We start from the raw sequence: 18,917 nt of genomic DNA on the forward strand, positions 1-18,917 counted from the left end.
GGCACCGTGTATCCAAACTCTTGGCTTGGCAAGAGCCTTATTAAATGTGGAAAGAGAAGACTCTTGGGGTCAGTTCTTATTTTGAAGGTTTTCCTTCAAAAAATGGACGTATGTTCAAATCAGAATTTTCTTTTTCATCTTCAATCTCTAAGAACAGACCAGTCTCCTCTCTCCTTTTATCCTCTCTCTAGGCTCCTTGTGGTCAGGGGACATGTCTACCAGCTCTGTTGCATTATACTCATTATAATATTGAGAAGCAGTGTGGCTCAATGGAAAGGGCATGGGCTTTGGAGTCAGATGTCATGGGTTCAAATCCCAGCTCCGCCACTTGTCAGCTGTGTGACTTTGAGCAAGTCACTTCACTTCTCTGGACCTCAGTTCCCTCATCTGTAAAATGGGGATGAAGACTGTGAGCCCCCCGTGGGACAATCCGATAACCTTGTAACCTCCCCAGTGCTTAGAACAGTGCTTTGCACATAGTAAGCGCTTAATAAATGCCATCATTATTATTATTATTACTCTCCCAAGTGCTTAGTACAGTGCTCTGCACTGTAAGTGCTCAATAAATAGCATCGATGATGATGACCAGCTCACAGGAAGGCTCAACAAATATGCTTGATCGACTGATTGATTGATCGGAGCCCGACCAAGAACATCATCATCATCATCAATCGTATTTATTGAGCGCTTACTATGCGCAGAGCACTGTACTAAGCGCTTGGGAAGTACAAATTGGCAACATATAGAGACAGTCCCTACCCAACAGTGGGCTCACAGTCTAAAAGGGGGAGACTGACAACAAAACCAAACATACTAACAAAATAAAATAAATAGAATAGATATGTACAAGTAAAATAATAAATAATAGAGTAATAAATATGTACAAACATATATACATATATACAGGTGCTGTGGGGAAGGGAAGGAGGTAAGATGGGGGGGATGGAGAGGGGGACGAGGGGGAGAGGAAGGAAGGGGCTCAGTCTGGGAACATGAATGTGAGGTGGGAAATTCTGGATCCCAAGTATTTTGGAGATGAGGATTACTAGTACAAGCAGCTGAGAAGCAGCATAGCCTAGTGGATGGAGCATGGGACTGGGAGCCGGAGGGACTTGGGTTCAAATCCCACCTCCACCACTTGTCTGCCGCTTGGGCAAGTGACTTAACTTCATTCATTCCATCGTATTTATTGAGGGCTCACTGCGTGCACAGCACTATACTAAGCACAATAACAACTAACAATAAACAGATACATTCCCTGCTCACGAGCTTACTATGGCACAGTTCCCTCATCAGCAAAATGGGGATTAAGTCTGTAAACCCCACGTGGGACGTGGACTGTATCCAACCTGATTAGCTTTTATCTACCCCAGTGCTTCCCTCTCAGGATTGTACCTGGAGGGTTTCCAGTACTCTACCAATCTTGACTATTTGTTCTGACGACTCTGACACCTGTCTTCATGTTTTGTTTTGTCGTCTGTCTCCCCCTTCTAGACTGTGAGCCCGTTGTTGGGTAGGGAACGTCTCTATATGTTGCCGACTCGTACTTCCCAAGTGCTTAGTACAGTGTTCTGCACACAGTCAATAAATACGATTGAATTAATGACTGACTATGGGAGGGAGAGTCAAGCAGAGGCCTACCAATTCCTAGCTTGGGCAGTGGCTAGTGAGTGGCAGGCAATCTGCTACAAGTCAAAACTCACCCATGCTGGGCGGCAGCAGCGTGGGAGAGAGTCGAGGGCGGAGACTCGAGTTCACTGCGTGGAAGGAGGCGGTGGTAAACCACTTCTGGATTTTTTCCCAAGAAAATTCTATGGATTCACTGCCAGAACGATTGCAGATGGAGGTGGGGCGTTCTGGGAGAGATGCGTCTGTGGTGTCGCTATCTGTCAGAGACGACTCGATGGCATAAGACAAGACCTCAGGGCTTAGTACGGTGTCTGGCACGTAGTAAGCTCTTAACAAACACCGGAAAATGCAGCCCATCCTTCCAGAACCACCTACAACAGAAACACTGAGCAGAGGAGCAGATGGGTTCTAATCCTGGCTCCGCCACCTGCTAGCTGTGTGACTTTGGGCAAGTCACTTAACTTCTCTGTGCCTCAGTTACCTCATCAAGAAAATGGGGATTAAGACTGTGAGCCCCACGTGGGGCAACCTGATCACCTTGTATCCCCCCCACCCAGTGCTTAGAACAGTGCTTCACACATAGTAAGTGCTTAACAAATGCCATCATCATCAGCATGGTAGCAGTGCATGGTGGGATAATGGGATCCCCTGGTAACTCAGCAAGTTTTCCCAGTGGATAGAGCAGGGGCCTTGGAGTCAGAAGGACCTGGGTTCTAATCCCGACTTCGTCTGCTGTGTGACCTTGGGCAAATCACCTATCTTCTCTGTGCTTCAGTTCCCTCATCTGTAAAATGGCAATTGAGAGTATGAGCGCCATATGGGACGGGGATTGTGTCCAACCCGATTTGCTTGTATCCACCCCAGTGCTTAGTACAGTGCCGGGCACAGAGTAAGCACTTAACAGATTTGTTAAGTGCTTAAAAAATACCATAATTGCAAACAAAAGCCTTCCCTTTGGTGCTGGGGTTCAACCCCAATGCCCTGCATCTCAGGGGGAGCATTTCCTTTGGAAGAGGTTCCCAAGTATGGAGGGGAGATTAGGGCGGATCACAGCCACAGTAAAGGCATCAGAGGCGGGGCCGCTTGGAAACGTGGGTTGGCTTTGGACAAACCAGTTGAACCGAGCCCCTACTGAACCCCAAATTCCACACCCTTCAACTCTGGAGAGAACCAAGCTGGAGATAAGATCTCCCATTGCTCAAGCTTTACTGCCAGCAAGGAGACACAGAAATGAAGGGCAATACAGATCTAGCTCCCCCATGGCACGGCTTCACTTATACAAGGCAACTGGTTTGCTAAATCTCTTGCTGTAAGTAAAATAGAACCAACTACTGTGGCAGGATTGGGTTTTATTAAATGCTTAGCTAATTTGAGCCCGAGTAATTGCTAGAAAGCTAGGTTGTCAAATTTTACTCTTCTGGAAGCACTGATTTCCTCTGGGGGGAGGTTGGGTGGTCAAGAACATTCTATTTCCACCTTCAATGCAGCATTTCCCCTACTTGAAATCCTCACTGGAGGAGAAGAATGACCATCAAACTGGATTTCTGATTCACATGCCATGATTCTTGACCACCTTCATTCTCTGAAAAGAAAAAATGTCTTGATATCTGGGCAACTGAAATGATTGCATCTTGGCTTTTCAACTGCAGTCTATTTGGTCAGCAGACTTGTGGGAGATCAGGAGAAAGGGAAATCTCTCTCTCTCTCTGGGTAAGCATAATAACACTATGCTGCTTTAATCCAGCTCTTAGACAGTGCTTGATACATGGTAAGCACTTAGCAAATACCATCATCACTAATCAATCATATTTATTGAGTGCCATTTGAAGAGCACTGTACTAAGTGCTTGGGAGAGTACAATACAGCAGAATTAGCAGACACATTCCCTGTAAACTCACTGTGGGCAGAGAATGTATCTGTTATATTGTTATATTGTACTCTCCTAAGTGCTTAGTACAGCGCTCTGCACACAGTAAGGGCTCACTAAGTATGATTGACTGACTGACTCATCTGTAAAATGGGGTTGAAGATTGTGAGCCTCAGGTGGGACAGGGACTGTGTCCAACCTCATTATTTTGTAGCTACCTCAGTGCTTAATACAGTACCTGGCTCATAGTATGCACTTAAAATTACCACAATTATTATACTTATCACTATTATTATTATCCATCTACCCCATACTAGTCATAAGGACCTGGGTTCTAATCCCAACTCTGAGCCCCAAGTCTAATCCCAGACTGAGCCCCCTTTTTTTATCTCCTCCTCTCCATCCCCACCGCCCTACCTCCTTCCCCTCCCCACAGCACTTGTATATATTTGTTCAGATTTATTACTCTATTTATTTTACTTGTACATATTTACTATTCTAGTTATTCTGTTAATGATGTCCGTATAGCTTTATTTCTATTTGTTCTGTCGATTTTGACACCTGTCTGCATGTTTTGCTTTGTTGTCTGTCTCCCCCTTCTAGACTGTGAGCCCGTTGTTGGGTAGGGACCGTCTCTATGTGTTGCTGACTTCCCAAGCACTTAGTACAGTGCTCTGCACACAGTAAGCGTTCAATAAATACGATTGGATGAATGAATGCATGAATGAATGAATGAATAACGAATTTACAGCCGGTGGAGGGCAGAGACTCAGAGCCCAGTGAGTGAGTGTTCCAGGAGCAAAACTTGAATTTTTACCCTGCGTCTCTGTCGGTTCTTGCCTCTTCCCCTCATTCCAAGCACCTCTTGTGGATCAGCACAGGCAAAGAGACAAGTGCTTGACTTTTCTCAAGGACCGTGAGAAGCAGCGTGGCCTAGAGGATAGAACCCGGGCCTGGGAATCAGAAGGACCTGGGTTCTAATCCCTCCCCCGCCACTTATCTCCTGTGTGCTCTTGGGCAGTCACTTCACTTTTCTGGGCCTCAGTGACCTCATCTGTAAAATAAGGATAATAATAATAATAATAATAATGACATTTATTAAGTGCTTAGTACGTGCAAAGCACTGTTCTAAGCACTGGGGAGGTTACAAGGTGATCAGGTTGTCCCATGGGGGGCTCACAGTCTTCATCCCCATTTTACAGATGAGGGAACTGAAGCCCAGAGAAGTTAAGTGACTTGCCCAAAGTCACACAGCTGACAAGTGGTGGAGCTGGGATTTGAACCCACGACCACTATCTCCTAAGCCCAGGTTCTTTCCAGTGAGCCGGCTGCTTCTCGATGAAGGATGAAGGATGAAGACTGTGAGTCCTATATCGGACCTGGACCGTGTCCAACATGATTAGCTTGTATCTACCCCAGTGCTACAGTGCTTGGCACATAGTAAGCACTTAATAAATACCATAAAAAAAGAGGATTGTGCAGCCTGAGTGTCGTCAATAAAGATTGGTGTGAGCGATAGGGAAACCGAAGAAAAATGAGAAACCAACGAATGGCAATTCCTGAACATCCACCACAGATCTTCGCATACAGAAGGAACTCAGTACATCTGGATGAGGAGGTGGATGACGTCAAAGTAATGACATTACATTCTGGGAAAATGTCACCCAGAGCATTGACCCTGGAAACCTGAGGAGAGTTTAAAGGAGTGTTGGCAAGATGGGAACACCTTGGCGTCTCTCTTAAGTCGTTAGCCACTGGTCGAGAGGCAGGGCTTCCTTGCAAGTGGTCCCTCTGCCTAGGCAGGACTATCTCTTGGAACCATCGTGACCCGCCTTCTGATTCATTACTCATCCTTCAACCTCTTGGAGTTGATTCCATTTCCTAGGCGGCATCCTTCTGGGAAGAGGGCGGGTGTCTGGATCACGAGCTGACATGGTGCTCCGGCAGCTCTGATCCTCGCTGGAAAAATGAACCCATGATGTCCCGGTTACTCATCCACCTCCTGGGAGACGGGGGAGTGCGGAATGCCTGGCTGGGGCATCCTGACCCCCCAAGTAGGGCTGGAAATGGAATTGACTGCCGGAGCCAGCAGAGCTGAATCCAGTGGGATTCGGCAGAGGAAGCAGCGTCGTCTACTGGATAGAGCCCGGGCCTGGGATTCAGAAGGACCTGGGTTCAAATCCCGGTTCCTCCGCTTGTCAACTGCTGTGTGACTTTGGGCAAGTCACTTCACTTCTCTGGGCCTCAGTTACCTCATCTGGAAAATGGGGATTAAGACTGTGAGCCCCATGTGGGACAGGGACTGTGTCCAACCCGATTACCTTGTATCTACCTCAGCAGTTAGAACAGTGCCTGGCACAGAGTAAGTGCTTAACAAATACCACAATTATTATTATTATCTGTAAAATGGGGACTAAGACTGTGAGCACCATATGGGACAGGGGCTGTGTCCAACCTGATTAGCCAGTATCTACCCCAGCGCTTAGAACAGTGCTTGACACATAGTAAGCGCTTAACTAATGCCATCATCATCATCATCATCCTCAGTGATTGAGGCGACTCTCAAAATCCACTTTGTCTCCCAATAGCTCCTTCATTCCAGGGCTGCTGTGCCCAGTGGGCTTGGACAAAGGCTCGGCCTGAGGATTTATTCGATCATATCTATTGAACGCTTACTGTGTACAAAAGCACTGTACTAAGCGCTTGCTAAAAGAAAGCTGAAGAGGGCATGACCTCTGTCCTGCAGATGTCGTGACTCTCCTTGCCCAGAACCCAGAATCTTGCCTGCAGCTTTGGATTTCTCTAAAAGCTAGCTCCCTCCTTTCTCTTCCAAGATCATTCCAAAACTTTCCAGAAAACCTTTCCTGAGGCCATCTTGACACTTGCAGGCCACCTTAGAGAAATAAGTCTTCTTTTAGCTTGCTGCGGGCAGGGAATGTGTCTGTATATGTTATACTTGTCTGCTGTGTGACCTTAGGCAAGCCACTTAACTTCTCTGAGCCTCAGTTACCTCATCTGTAAAGTGGGGATGAAGACTGTGAGCCTCACGTGGGACAACCTGATTAGCTCATATCTACCCCAGTGCTGAGTACAGTGCTTGGCACATAGTAAGCACTTAACAAATACCATCATTATTATTATTATTAATTATTATTATGGTGTACTCTCCCAAGCATTTAATACAGTGCTTTGCCCACAGTAAGCGCTCAATAAATACGATTGAAAGAATGAATTGTGGTGTTAATGGAAGGTGATGCAGTGATTGATTGCTCTGTTGCAGAAGAGTTCTGAAGGAGGTGCGTGGATCTAGGGCAAAGATAATAATGGCATTTATTAAGCACTTACTATATGCAAAGTACTGTTCTAATCACTGGACAATGTGAGGCTTTTTTCCTCTTGCAGTCATTAACCTCAAAACCTCCAAATTAATCTTGTTGTGTACAAGAAGAAAACACAGGAATCTTAGGGCTTGGTTTCAACCCTGGAGATGAGAGTTTTGAGTAAAGACTACAGGTGTCTCCAAAAACAGAAGGGTTTCGACGGGGAGGTTGGTGGCTCTCAGGCTTTCTGGTCTACAGAGGAATGAGTGAAAGGAAATGGGGTTACATTAAAAGCAGGAGAGGTTTAGATTGGATAGGAAGAAGAGCTTGTATCTATCCCAGCGCTTAGAACAGTGCCTGCACATAGTAAGCGCTTAACAAATACCATTAAAAAAAAAACAGTGCACACATCCCTCATTTCTTAGAAGTCAGAGGTTATGTCTATTAATGTTACTGTATTCTCTCAAGTGCTTAGCAATGTTCTGCTCAGAGTACATATGGTCAGTAAATAATAATAATAATGACAATTATGGTATTTGTTAAGCGTTTACTATGTGCCAGGTGCTGTTCTAAGTGCTGGGGTAGAGACAAGAAAATTGGGTTGGATACAATCCCTGTCCCACGTGGGGTTCACTGTCTTAATCCCCATTTTACAGATGAGGGAACTGAGGCACACAGAAGTTCATTCAATTCAATCGTATTTATTGAGAGCTTACTGTGTGCAGCGCATTTAAAGTACAATTCGGCAACAAATAGGGACAATCCCTGCCCACAGCTGGCTCACAATCTAGAAGTGGCTTGCCCAAGGTTACATGGCAGACAAGTGGTGGAGTCAAGATTAGAACCCATAACCTTCTGACTCTCCAAGGCCTGGGCTCTATCCACTAGGCCATGCTGCTTCTCCAATATTATTGACTGATCCATCTGCCCAGATCAACTAGACTCTCTAGACTGTAAGCTCACTGTGGGCAGGGAATGTGTCATTATTGTTCTAACATACTCTCACAAGTGCTTAGTACAGTGCTCTGCACGCAATAAACGCCCAACAAATACCACTGAATAAACGAACCATCTGACTTCATCCCTCCAGGACCCTCCTAGGGCTAGAATCTGAGGATTCTGGGTTTCTCCAAATACCTCAAAAAATAGAATTCAAAGGCAACACTGCCTACAGAGAAGCAGCATGGCTCAGTGGAAAGGGCATGAGCTTTGGAGTCAGAGGTCATGGGTTCAAATCCTCACTCCGCCAATTGTCAGCTGTGTGACTTTGGGCAAGTCACTTAACTCCTCTGTGCCTCAGTTACCTCATCTCTAAAATGAGGATTAAGATTGTGAGCCCCCCGTGGGACAACCTGATCACCTTGTAACCTCCCCAGTGCTTCGAACAGTGCTTTGCACATAGTAATCACTTAATAAATGCCATTATTATTATTATTATTATTATTATTACAGTGAAGTCTGTAACCACTGGGGTTTATTCTTTGCTTGTTTTATGACATTTGTGAAGTGCTTACTCCGTTCTTAGCCCTGGGATTGATACAAGTTAATTATGTTGGACACAGCCCCTGTCGTGTTTGGAGCTCACAGTTCAAGTTCGGGGGAGAACTGAGGCACAGAGAAGTTTAAGGCCTCAGAGTAAGCAATTGGCAGAGCCAGGATTAGAACCCAGGTCCTCTGACTGCCAAGCCCGTGCTCTTTCCTCTAGGCCATGCTGCTTCTTTGTGGGAGGGCAGCAGAGAAAATATCCTGCACAGTTGCACAGTTTGTCCTAGCTGTTAGGGAGGAGTCTGCCAACAGAGTCCAGGAGAGGTATTTCAGGATGTACCGTTCCCTCTGGGAAGACGTTCTCCTCAAAGACATCACCTTCCTGGAATGATACGGAACAGCCTGCTGCATCTTTCTGGGTTTCTGGACTGGCTGAGGTGGAGTTTCTTGTCGGGAGAAAGGATGGACTGTGTGCCGGGTGAACTGTGAATTAAATCGGGACATCTGGAAAAATGTGGCTGTCCATGGGCCTGTTTGAACTCCCTCATCTCCAGGAGAAATTGAAAGCCTAACTTTGCGTAATTAAATCTTCCAATTCGGTGAAACTCCTGTCCTTCCAACTGTGGTTCCATCTTCCACAGAGATCGTGGTCAGATACAATTTCTTCAGGGCCTTAAACTGCTCATCATGTCCTCTTTTTTAAACAAAAATTGCTATGTGCTTACGATGTGCCAAGCACTTTACTAAGCATTAGGGTACATACAAGCTACTCTGGATGGACAAGGACTATGTGACTATGTCCCACATGGAGTGCACGGTCTTAATCCCCTTTTTCAGATGAGGTAACTGAGTCTCAGAGAAATAAAGCAACTTGCCCAAGGCCACACAGCAGCCAGTGGCAGAGCCTGGTTACTCCGATTGCCAGGCCCTTGTTCTATCCACCAGGCTACACTGCTTCTCTGTGTATTTTCCATCACTTCCCTGATGCAAAGCACATCCCCGCCCCCGCCAAAAAAAAAAAATACAAATAATGAAGATTCAGGGCTTCAGTCTGCTTTGTTAAAACTGATCAAACAGAAATTCTCAGTGCCTTGCCCAGCCCCTAGGTAAGGATGAAGTCAGAGTGGTAAGGAGTTGGAGGGGAAGTAGCAGCATGGTTAGTGGACAGAGCACAGGCTCTGTAAGACAGGGATGGAGACTGTGGTCCCCACATGGGAAGGACCCTGGGTCCAACTTGATTTGCTTGTATCCCCCCAGCACTTAGTACAGTGCTTGGCACATAGTAAACACTTAACAAATACCCTCATTATTATTAAGTGGGACTCTGGGGGTCGGGTGGGGGCGGGGATCCATCCCAACAAGCACCAAGCCCAGGATTCACTGCCTGAGAAAACGCAACAGAAAGGCCAAGCCGAGGGAGGCAAGGAGCACAGTGGAGGTCTTTGTGAGGAGCGCTGTGTCGGCATGGACATCGGGATCATTGTGCTTTATCACGAAAAATGATTTTGCTCTTGGGACGAGTTTGCGCGGAAACAATGGGGGATTGCACTGAGAAGTGAGAAAAACTGGAGCGGCGGCCAGACATTTGAGGTCAACTGGGACAGGAGCCAGATTGGCTGTTTTCTAAATACTGTGCCCGCAAATCCTTCCCCTCACTTGGGGCCGGCGCTGGGTGGGCAGGCAGCGGTATTTCTCTTTCCCACCAAAGGAAAACATCGTCTCTTGTGTTTTGACCCAATCCCCGTCACTCCTCGGTTCTGAATTGTTTGGTTTCAGTTAGCCAGAAGAGATTGGTTTTTCAAGATGAAACACTATCATTTTCGTCTCTGAATAAAATGGATTATTGCCAAAGAAGGTGTGGGTTTCTAACAGTCCTCATCTGAAAAATGGGGATTAAGAATGTGAGCCCCATGTGGGACAGGGATACTATCCAACCTCATTAACTTGTATCTACCCCAGTGCTTTGAACAGTGCTTGGCACATACTAAGCCTTTAACAAATTCCATTATTATTATTACTATTATGTTTTCAGTAACAGCTAGAAAAATCTGCTTTCACGGCCCAGCCCTATCCCACACTGGGCTCAGATTCTAAGTAGAAGGGAGCAAGCATTTGGTACAGTGCTCTGCAAATAGTAAGCACTTAATAAACAGCATTGATCGATTTATTGATTGATTGGGAACCCAGAGAAGTCTGGGTTTTTCTCTGGAACCCTTCTCCCCAGAGAGGGAACAGCAGGAGGAATTTCACTGGTCAAAGAAACGCTGATCTATGTATCCTGCTAGGTTTTAAAAAATATAGTATTTGTTAAGTGCTTACTACGTGGCAGGCACTGTACTAAGCCCTGGGATAGATACAAGATAATCAGGTTGTACCCAGGCAATGTCCCACATAGGGCTCACAGTCTTCATCCCTATTTTACAGATGAGGTAACTGAGGCATAGGGAAGTTAAGTGACTTGACCAAGGTCATGGAGCAGATAAATGGTGGAGCAGGGATTAGACAACAGGTCCTCCTGACTCCCCCAGACCTGTGCTCTATCCAGGCCATGCTGCTTCTCAATTATAAATTATTTGAAGGCATTAATCCTGTCTGCTTACCTCATTCATTCATTCAATCGTATTTACTGAGCGTTTACTTTGTGCAAAGCACTGTACTAAGGGCTTGGGAAAGTACAATAAAACAATAGATAGTGACATTCCCTGCCCACAGCGAGCTCACAGTACAGCCTGGGGGAGACAGGCATCAGTACAAATAAATAAAATTACAGATATGTACATAAGTGCTTCGGGGCTGGGAGGGGGGAAGAGCAAAGGGACAAATACAATTACAGATCTACACATATGTGCTTTGGGGCTGGGAGGGGGGAAGAGCAGAGGGAGCAAGTCAGGGCGATGCAGAAGGGAGTGGGAGTTGAGAAAAAGTGGGGCTTAACTCATTGTATTCTCCCAAGCTCTTACTACTGTGTTCTGCACACTGTAAGCACTCAAAAAAAAGTACCATTGTGTGACTAAATAAGTACAATTGGTTGATCGACTTTCCAATAATCATCCAATCTTTTTGCTGCATTACTAGAATCAATTCTCACTGCTACCACTGTGAAAAATCAACAATTTGTCACTGGGGCCTGGTCACCACAGTGAGGCAGGTGGCTGGTTTTCAGGAACAAACGATCCATTTGATCGGCAGCATCGTAATTAGTAATTGGAGAATTTTCAACCTGCCCCAGGGCTAGGAAAAGCCATGGAGTTGCCCTCTGTTCTTTCCACCTTCTGATGGACTAGATTGTTTCCTTCTTTCCTGTCACATGCGGACTAATTCTGGGAAAATGGCAAGAAAAATTAACCGTACCATTGGAAATCCTTTGCCCTGATGGTTTCATTAAACAGTGATTAGAAAGCATAAAGTGATCAATCAGTCAAATGTATTTATTCAGTGTTTCCCATATGCAGAGCATTGTGCTTGGGAAAGTATGATAAAACAGGATTAGCAGTTACATTCCCTGCCCCCAATGAGCTCACAGTGATCCCAAACTGTCTGGTTTCAGAGAGTTGCCAGGAGAAAAACGTCCTCTCATAACCAAGATGCAGTCTCCGAGTCTTCCTAGTGTCATGTCGAGTATAAGTTTAAACTTTATTAATGGGAAAAATCATTCTAACTTGTCCCAAGTGCTCAGTGCATTCTTGATTTCAGAATGCATCCTTTCTCAAGATCCTATTACCAGCTAGACAGCACTGCAAGAAAAATATATTGAGCTTTCTGGGGGGAATAGAGGAAAGCAGTTCACAGAAAATAGAGTACTGTATTGGGAAGAAGAGCTCAAGCCTGAATACCTCCAGGATTTAATCTTGGTGGAAGTTTAGCTCCAGTTTAGGAGTCAAAGGAGATTTTTCTTCAAAACCCTGCTGTCCCTTTGAAGCCAAAAGATCAGGTAAAAAATGAAAATCAAATTCCCATATTTCGGTAATCAGTATTTCTTGGAATATTGAACTGGGATAAACCAGTCCTGAAAAAAATCCAGGTTTTCAATTTCCATCCCAAATCGACAGTTAGTACATGACATTTTCTCCTTAGAGATGCGTAGTTTTTCTTCTTCTCACAGGTTTATTGGTGAGGTATTTCAAAGGAGTTGTCACTGACCAGTCTGCAGGATCTGAGCAGACAGATTCATTCTTATGTGAAATATTCATTCATCTGGAGTCCAATACAGGAGATTTCATTATATACTATGAATTACTTATATTAATGTCTGTCTCCTCCTCTAGACTGCAAGCTCACTTTGGGCAGGGAACATGTTGACTAACTACTTTGTTGAGCAGTAATACAAGCGCTTAGTACTCTGCACATAGTGAGTGCTCAATAAACACCATGGATTGATGTATCATATTAACACAGAGGTTTCCCCCCCATTTTGATACGTGAGGTTACCACTCTTTAAAATCATTTCATCCCTCTAAAGATGTTTAGATTTCTTGGGAAATCTTCTCGACTGTAAGCTCACCGTGGGCAGGGAACATGTCTACCAACTCTGTTCTACAGTCCTCTCCCAAGCGCTTAGTACAGTACTCTGCACGTAATAAGCTTTCAATAAATATGATTGATTGAAATGATGATTGTAGTCACTTTACATGGTACAGACAAGGGCTGCCTGCCTGCCTAAGGTTATATGGGAGGGGGATAAACTGAGGTTGATGTGGAGCCATCTATTTCGGGGGGCCCAGGGCTTGGGAGCTGGTTTCTCAGGAGATGATACAGCTTTAACAAGATGGGTTGAGGATGGGCAGGGGCAGGAGGAAAAAGCTTGCCAACTTGTGAGTCTTCTCTTTTAGTGTACCCACATCTCCCTTTGCCACCGCACAAACAAAGGCAGGATCGACTGAGTCAGTCGTTGTTGTTGCTCCACATTACAGCGTGTTTCCTGTCAGTCAGCCCGTCAGAAGTCCCAATTTTAATGTCCAAACAAAACCGATTCTTGCACTATAAGCAGATTTCCCAGGAAAATGGGCCGTCCAGGCTGCCAATACCAACAAACAAGAATCCAGGGAAAGGGAGTTACCTCCTGGGGGGATGGAGGTGGGAAAGGAGGAGGAGGAGGAGGAGGAAGAGGAGGGTGAAGATCTCTGACTTATGCCTGTTCTGTCTTGTGTGTAGTTGCTGTGGACGTTTGTGCACCTGATTCTGTGTGTGTCTTGGTGTGGCTTTGGGACTGTGAGAATGTAGGTTTCTCTCTCTGTCTCTCTTTCTCTCTCTCTCACACACACACACACACACACGCACAGAGGATGCTGTAGGTACATTAGAATGGCTTTAAATTCAGACTCATGGGGATTAAGACTGTGAGCCCCATGTGAGATATAGACTGTGTCCCATCTGATTACCTTGTATCTACTTAGAACAGTGCCTGGCACACAGTAAGTGCTTAACAAATACCATAAAACAGCAACAAAAACCAAAACATTAAATCCCCACAGTGGACAGCAGAGAACGATGATCAGCTAGCAAAATTCAACCCCTAACCATTTATGACACTGTTCTCCTAATATGTTTCCCAAACTTTCTTGACCTGATTTATTAAAAGTAATTTTTTCAATAATGACGCTTGATTTTTCTAGGGAAAAGTACTATGCATTTTTACTGAAATTCAGTAATAGCCTGTGCTTCTGAAAATGCCTTCCACTGTCCTCGAATAGCTTGCATATATTCAGGTAGAAAGACAGATTTGATTGCTTATCGAAATATCTCTGTCCACACCATGATTACCTTTATCACGTACTTTTTTTTCTAAATCACGCTACCCTAGAAATTACTCAAATAGTTTGAATTTCATGAAAACCAAGATAATAGCTCACATTTTTCCGTAACCCCGGTTCGTCCACATAGCTTTAAAAATACGAGCAATAAATTGGAGGTTAAAATGGATTTCTCCCGAAACGTTCAGAAGAGGAATGAATACCTTACTAACTAAAGCAAAAATCTAACTGCAGAAGCAAACTAGAAAATAAAATCCTATTTTAAAATATTTCTCCATCTTTTCCCACTCAGTGCTCTTTCACACCACCACCTTCCCAGCAGTTCACGCTAAGCTCAATCACTTCCGACATGTTTTCCCAAAGCAATCCAAACGGGTTACTTACAGTTTTCTTGTGGATAACCGCATGATAATAGCATCTCCTGCTCCACCATTGAGCCCCTTTCCCCTGGAGAGGAGACTGTAATCCTTGAAATAGCTCTTCAGAAACGATATGGGAAAGCTCCGGCAAACCTCTGAACTCTTTTCGGAAATCTCTCCTCGATCTGCTCGCAAATGACAGTGGGAACGCTGTTATTATTTCCCTCCGGTGAAACCTGCGAAACAGGTCCTCCGAACTACCTCTCGTGCGTCGGGCCAGGTTTTAATTGAGTTTCTTCTCCCTGAATATCCACCCTTTAACGAGAGGATTGCACAGTGCCGGCTTTGGAGGGAGTAGTCGCCGACTTTTTCCTTACTCTTTGGCCGCAGATGGGCAGCCCAGGGAGGCCTCGCTGCTTCTCCAGTAAAATCGCTGGCATTGTTTTGCAGTTGGCATTGCCTTGGCCTTGGTGGAATTGATGGGATTGATGAGTAAAATGACCCAAAGCAAAACGGTCTAACTTATAAAGCACAAGCCTGGGAGTCAGAAGGACCTTGGTCCTCACCCCGGTTCCATCGCTTGTCTGCTGCGTGACCTTGGGCAAGTCGCTTCACTTCTCTAGACCACAGTTACTTCGTCTGTAAAATGGTGATTAAGACGGTACACCCCAGGTGGGACAGGGACCGTGTCCAACCTGATTACTTTGTATCTACCCCGGAGCTTAGTACAGTACCTGGAATGTAGTAAGGGCTTAACAAATAGCAACAACAATAATATAATAATAATAATGATGGCATTTGTTAAGTGCTTACTACATGCAAAGCACTGTTCTAAGCACTGGGGAGGTTACAAGGTGATCAGGTTGTCCCGGGGGGGCTCACAGTTTTAATCCCCATTTTACAGATGAGGTGACTGAGGCCCAGAGAAGTTAAGTGACTTGCCCAAAGTCACACAGCTGACAGTTGGCAGAGCCGGGATTTGAACCCATGACCTCTGACTCCAAAGTCCGGGCTCTTTCCATTGAGCCATGCTGCAAAAGGTCTATTAGGGCTGAAAGTGGATTGGGCCAGGTTAGGTTTTCTGAGCTGGGTCCTGTTGATTTGACTACTTCCTCCAACAAGGATAATGATAATAATAATAATAATGGGATTTGTTAAGCATTTACTATGCGCTAACTGCTGCGCTCAACATAAGATAATCAGATTGCACACAGGCCCTGTCCCACATGGGGCTCACAGTCTAAGAGGGAGGGAGGACAAAGATTTTATCACCATTTTACAGAAGAGGAAACTGAGGCACAGTGTCTGTTATATTGTTGTGCTGTACTCTCCCAAGCCCTTAGTGCAGTGCTCTGCACACAGTAAGCACTCAGTAAATACCGATTGACTGACTCCTCAGATCTGGGCAGAGAAGAGGGTTAATTCTCACAGCCTCCTGGGTCCGTTGGCCGCCTAGATTGTCAGTCCAGACTTGGCAGAAACATGACCACGAAAAATTCCCTCTGGCAGAAGAAATATCACAATGATTATCATTAATATTATTGTAATTATTAGTGGCGGACTCCTGGGTCCGAAGGACAGTGAGTACCATCCGTAGTCCAGCTGGAGGGAGAAGCAGCATAGCATAATGGTAGAGCATGAGCCTGAGAGTTAGAAAGTCATGGGTTCTGATCCCAGTTCCGCCACTTGTCTGTTGTGTGTGACCTTGGGCAAGTCACTTTACTTCTCTGGGCCTTAGTAATCTCATCTCATCTGGAGAAGCAGCGTGGCTCAGTGGGAACGAGCCTGGGCTTTGGAGTCAGAGGTCTTGGGTTCGAATTCCAGCTCCACCACATGTCTGCTGTGTGACCTTGGGCAAGTCACTTCACTTCTCTGAACCTCAGTTCCCTCATCTGTAAAATGGGGATTGACTGTGAGCCCCACGTGGGACAACCTGATCACCTTGTATCCCCCCCAGCACTTAGACCAGTGCTTTGCACATAGTAAGTGCTTAATAAATGCCATTATTATTATTATTATTATTATCTGTACAATGGGGATTGAGACTGTGAGCCCCACATGGGACAGGGACTGTGTGAGCCCCACATGGGACAGGGACTGTGTCCCACTCGATTTGCTCATATCCACCCCAGCGCTTAGTACAGTTCCTGGCACACAGGTAAGCACTTCACAAATGTCACTACAAGTTTTTCTATGTCGTCCCAGATCTGGACTCGGGCCAACCTGAGCCTCTACAAGCAACCTGAGCTTAATCTCTGTTCAATCAGGATTGGGAGAAGCCTTTCGTTCTGGGTGGGGCTGCCACGATAGAGTGTGTCTGTGTATGCCACGAGAGAGTGTGTCTGTGTGTGTGTGTGTGTGTGTGTGTGTGTGTGTGTGTGTGCGCACGCACGCAGTTGGCTTCAGCACATGAAGGGGCTTTGTGACACACGTGAACACTCCATGCGTGTATCTTAACCAGAGAGATGAGAAGACGGAGGTATATGTGAGCCTCCAAACTGGCCCTTTGTTAGCTGGGGGAAGTACCAGTTGCCAGGTTTAGGGACTACTGATCTAGGCTGGAGTGCAAAGGAGACCCTTTTCAAATGAATTTTTAGGGAGAAAACACTTAGAAAAAGGTCCTAGAAGCAGTGTGCACTTCAGCTCTTCAATCCCAAACTATCAGGAATTTTTTTTTTAAAAAAAGGTATTTGTTAAGCACTTGTTATGTGCCAAGTACCATACTAAGCACTGGAGTGGATACAAGCTGATCCTCTTGGACACCGTCCTTGTCCCCCGTGGGGCTCACAGTATTAATCCCCATTTTACAGATGAGGTAACCAAGGCACAGAGAAGTAAAGTGACTTGCTCAAGGTGGTCAACCAGTGGCAGATCTGGATTAGAACCCAGATCCTTCTGACTCCCAAACCTGTGCTCTACTCATGAGAAGCAGCGTGGCTCAGTGGAAAGAGCCTGGGCTTTGGAGTCAGAGTTCATGGGTTCAAATCCCGGCTCCACCACTTGTCAGCTGTGTGGCTTTGGGCAAGTCACTTAACTTCTCTGTGACCTCAGCTGTAAAATGGGGATGAAGACTGTGAAGCCCCACGTGGGACAACCTAATCACCTTGTAACCTCCCCAGTGCTTAGAACAGTGCTTTGCACATAGTAAGTGCTTAATAAATGCCATTATTATTATTATTAGGCAACACTGCTTCTCTACTTACTGCTGTTACTCTTCTTACTGCCAATGGATAACCCTTTCAAAACCTGGCCTTACTAGAGGTTTCCTACATGGAATACATTTCCCGTGAACACACAGTAAGCGTTCTCAGTTAGTTCCAATAAGTGATTGTTTGATTGATCGATTGATATTTTCCTTCATCCTTTTCATGAAATAGTTCTATGTTGGGGAGGGTGTCTTTTTTTTATTTAAGGTAATTATTAAGTGCTTACTTTGTGCCAGAAACTGTATCAAGCACTGGGGTAGATACAAGCTAGTAGGGTTGGACACAGTCCACGTCCCATATGGGGCTCCCATTTTACAGAAAAAGTAACTGAGGCACAGAGAAGTGAAGTGACTTGTCCAGGGTCAAACGGCAGACAAGTGGCAGAGCCGAGGTTAGAACCAAGGTCCTTCTGACTCCCAGTCCCGCTCTCTCTACACTAGGCCAAGCTGCTTCTCAGGAGTTTGGAGAAGCTATTTTGCTTAAGGAAAACCGTGACTCCTTTTCTCCTTCCAGAGGTTTCAGCCCCATTCCTCCCTTCACGCCTCCACACAATAGTACACGATAAGCTCAATTAAAATATTTCATTCGTTTAATTCCCGTTCCTCCACATTCCCCAGAATGAGCATGTGATGAAATGTGGGAGATTGCAAAAAGTCAACTTTATTTTGACTTTTATTTCTGACAGTGCTGGCATCCCATAAAAGTTTTAATAACGGCCTATAATTCGGGGCGGAGACAGGCGGTCACTAAGACGCCTCCTATTTCTGAGAGAGTCAAAGGTCGGCTAAGATCGATCATTCAATCAATCAGTGCTATTTATTGAGCACTTACTATGTGCAGAGCTCTGTCCTAAGCACTTGGGAGAGTCCAATACAACAGACACGTTCCCCGCCCTTAGGGATCTTAAAGTCTAGAAAAGCAGCGTAGCTCAGTGGAAAGAGCCCTGGCTTTGGAGTCAGGGGTCATGGGTTCGAATCCCAGCTCTGCCAACTGTCAGCTGTGTGACTTCGGGCAAGTCACCTTAACTTCTCTAAGCCTCAGTTCCCTCATCTGTAAAATGGGGATTTTGACTGTGAGTGGGACAACCTGATCACCTTGTATCCCCCCCTGTGCTTAGAACAGTGCTTGCACATAGTAAGTGCTTAACAAATGCCATTATTATTATTATTATTATTATTCTCTGTGCCTCAGTTCCCTCATCTGTCAAATGGAGATTAAGACTGTGAGCCCCTCGTGGGACAACCTGACCACCTTGTAACCTCCCCAGCGCTTAGAACAGTGCTTTACACATGGTAAGCACT

The 18,917-nt window shown here is 45.4% G+C and overlaps 1 protein-coding gene across 1 annotated transcript in view; it reads right to left on the reverse strand.

Moving 5' to 3' along the window:
- PTPN3 (protein tyrosine phosphatase non-receptor type 3) overlaps positions 1–14,773 on the reverse strand; it is a 134,119-nt gene extending 119,346 nt beyond the window's left edge. Inside the window, exon 1 of the mRNA XM_038770236.1 lies at positions 14,436–14,773. Coding sequence (XP_038626164.1) covers positions 14,436–14,484 — 49 coding nt within the window. The 5' untranslated portion in view covers positions 14,485–14,773. The remainder of the gene's footprint in view (positions 1–14,435) is intronic.
- Between the last annotated feature and the right edge of the window lie 4,144 nt (positions 14,774–18,917).

Source organism: Tachyglossus aculeatus, chromosome X3, assembly GCF_015852505.1.
Source record: "Tachyglossus aculeatus isolate mTacAcu1 chromosome X3, mTacAcu1.pri, whole genome shotgun sequence".
Taxonomy (NCBI): domain Eukaryota; kingdom Metazoa; phylum Chordata; class Mammalia; order Monotremata; family Tachyglossidae; genus Tachyglossus; species Tachyglossus aculeatus.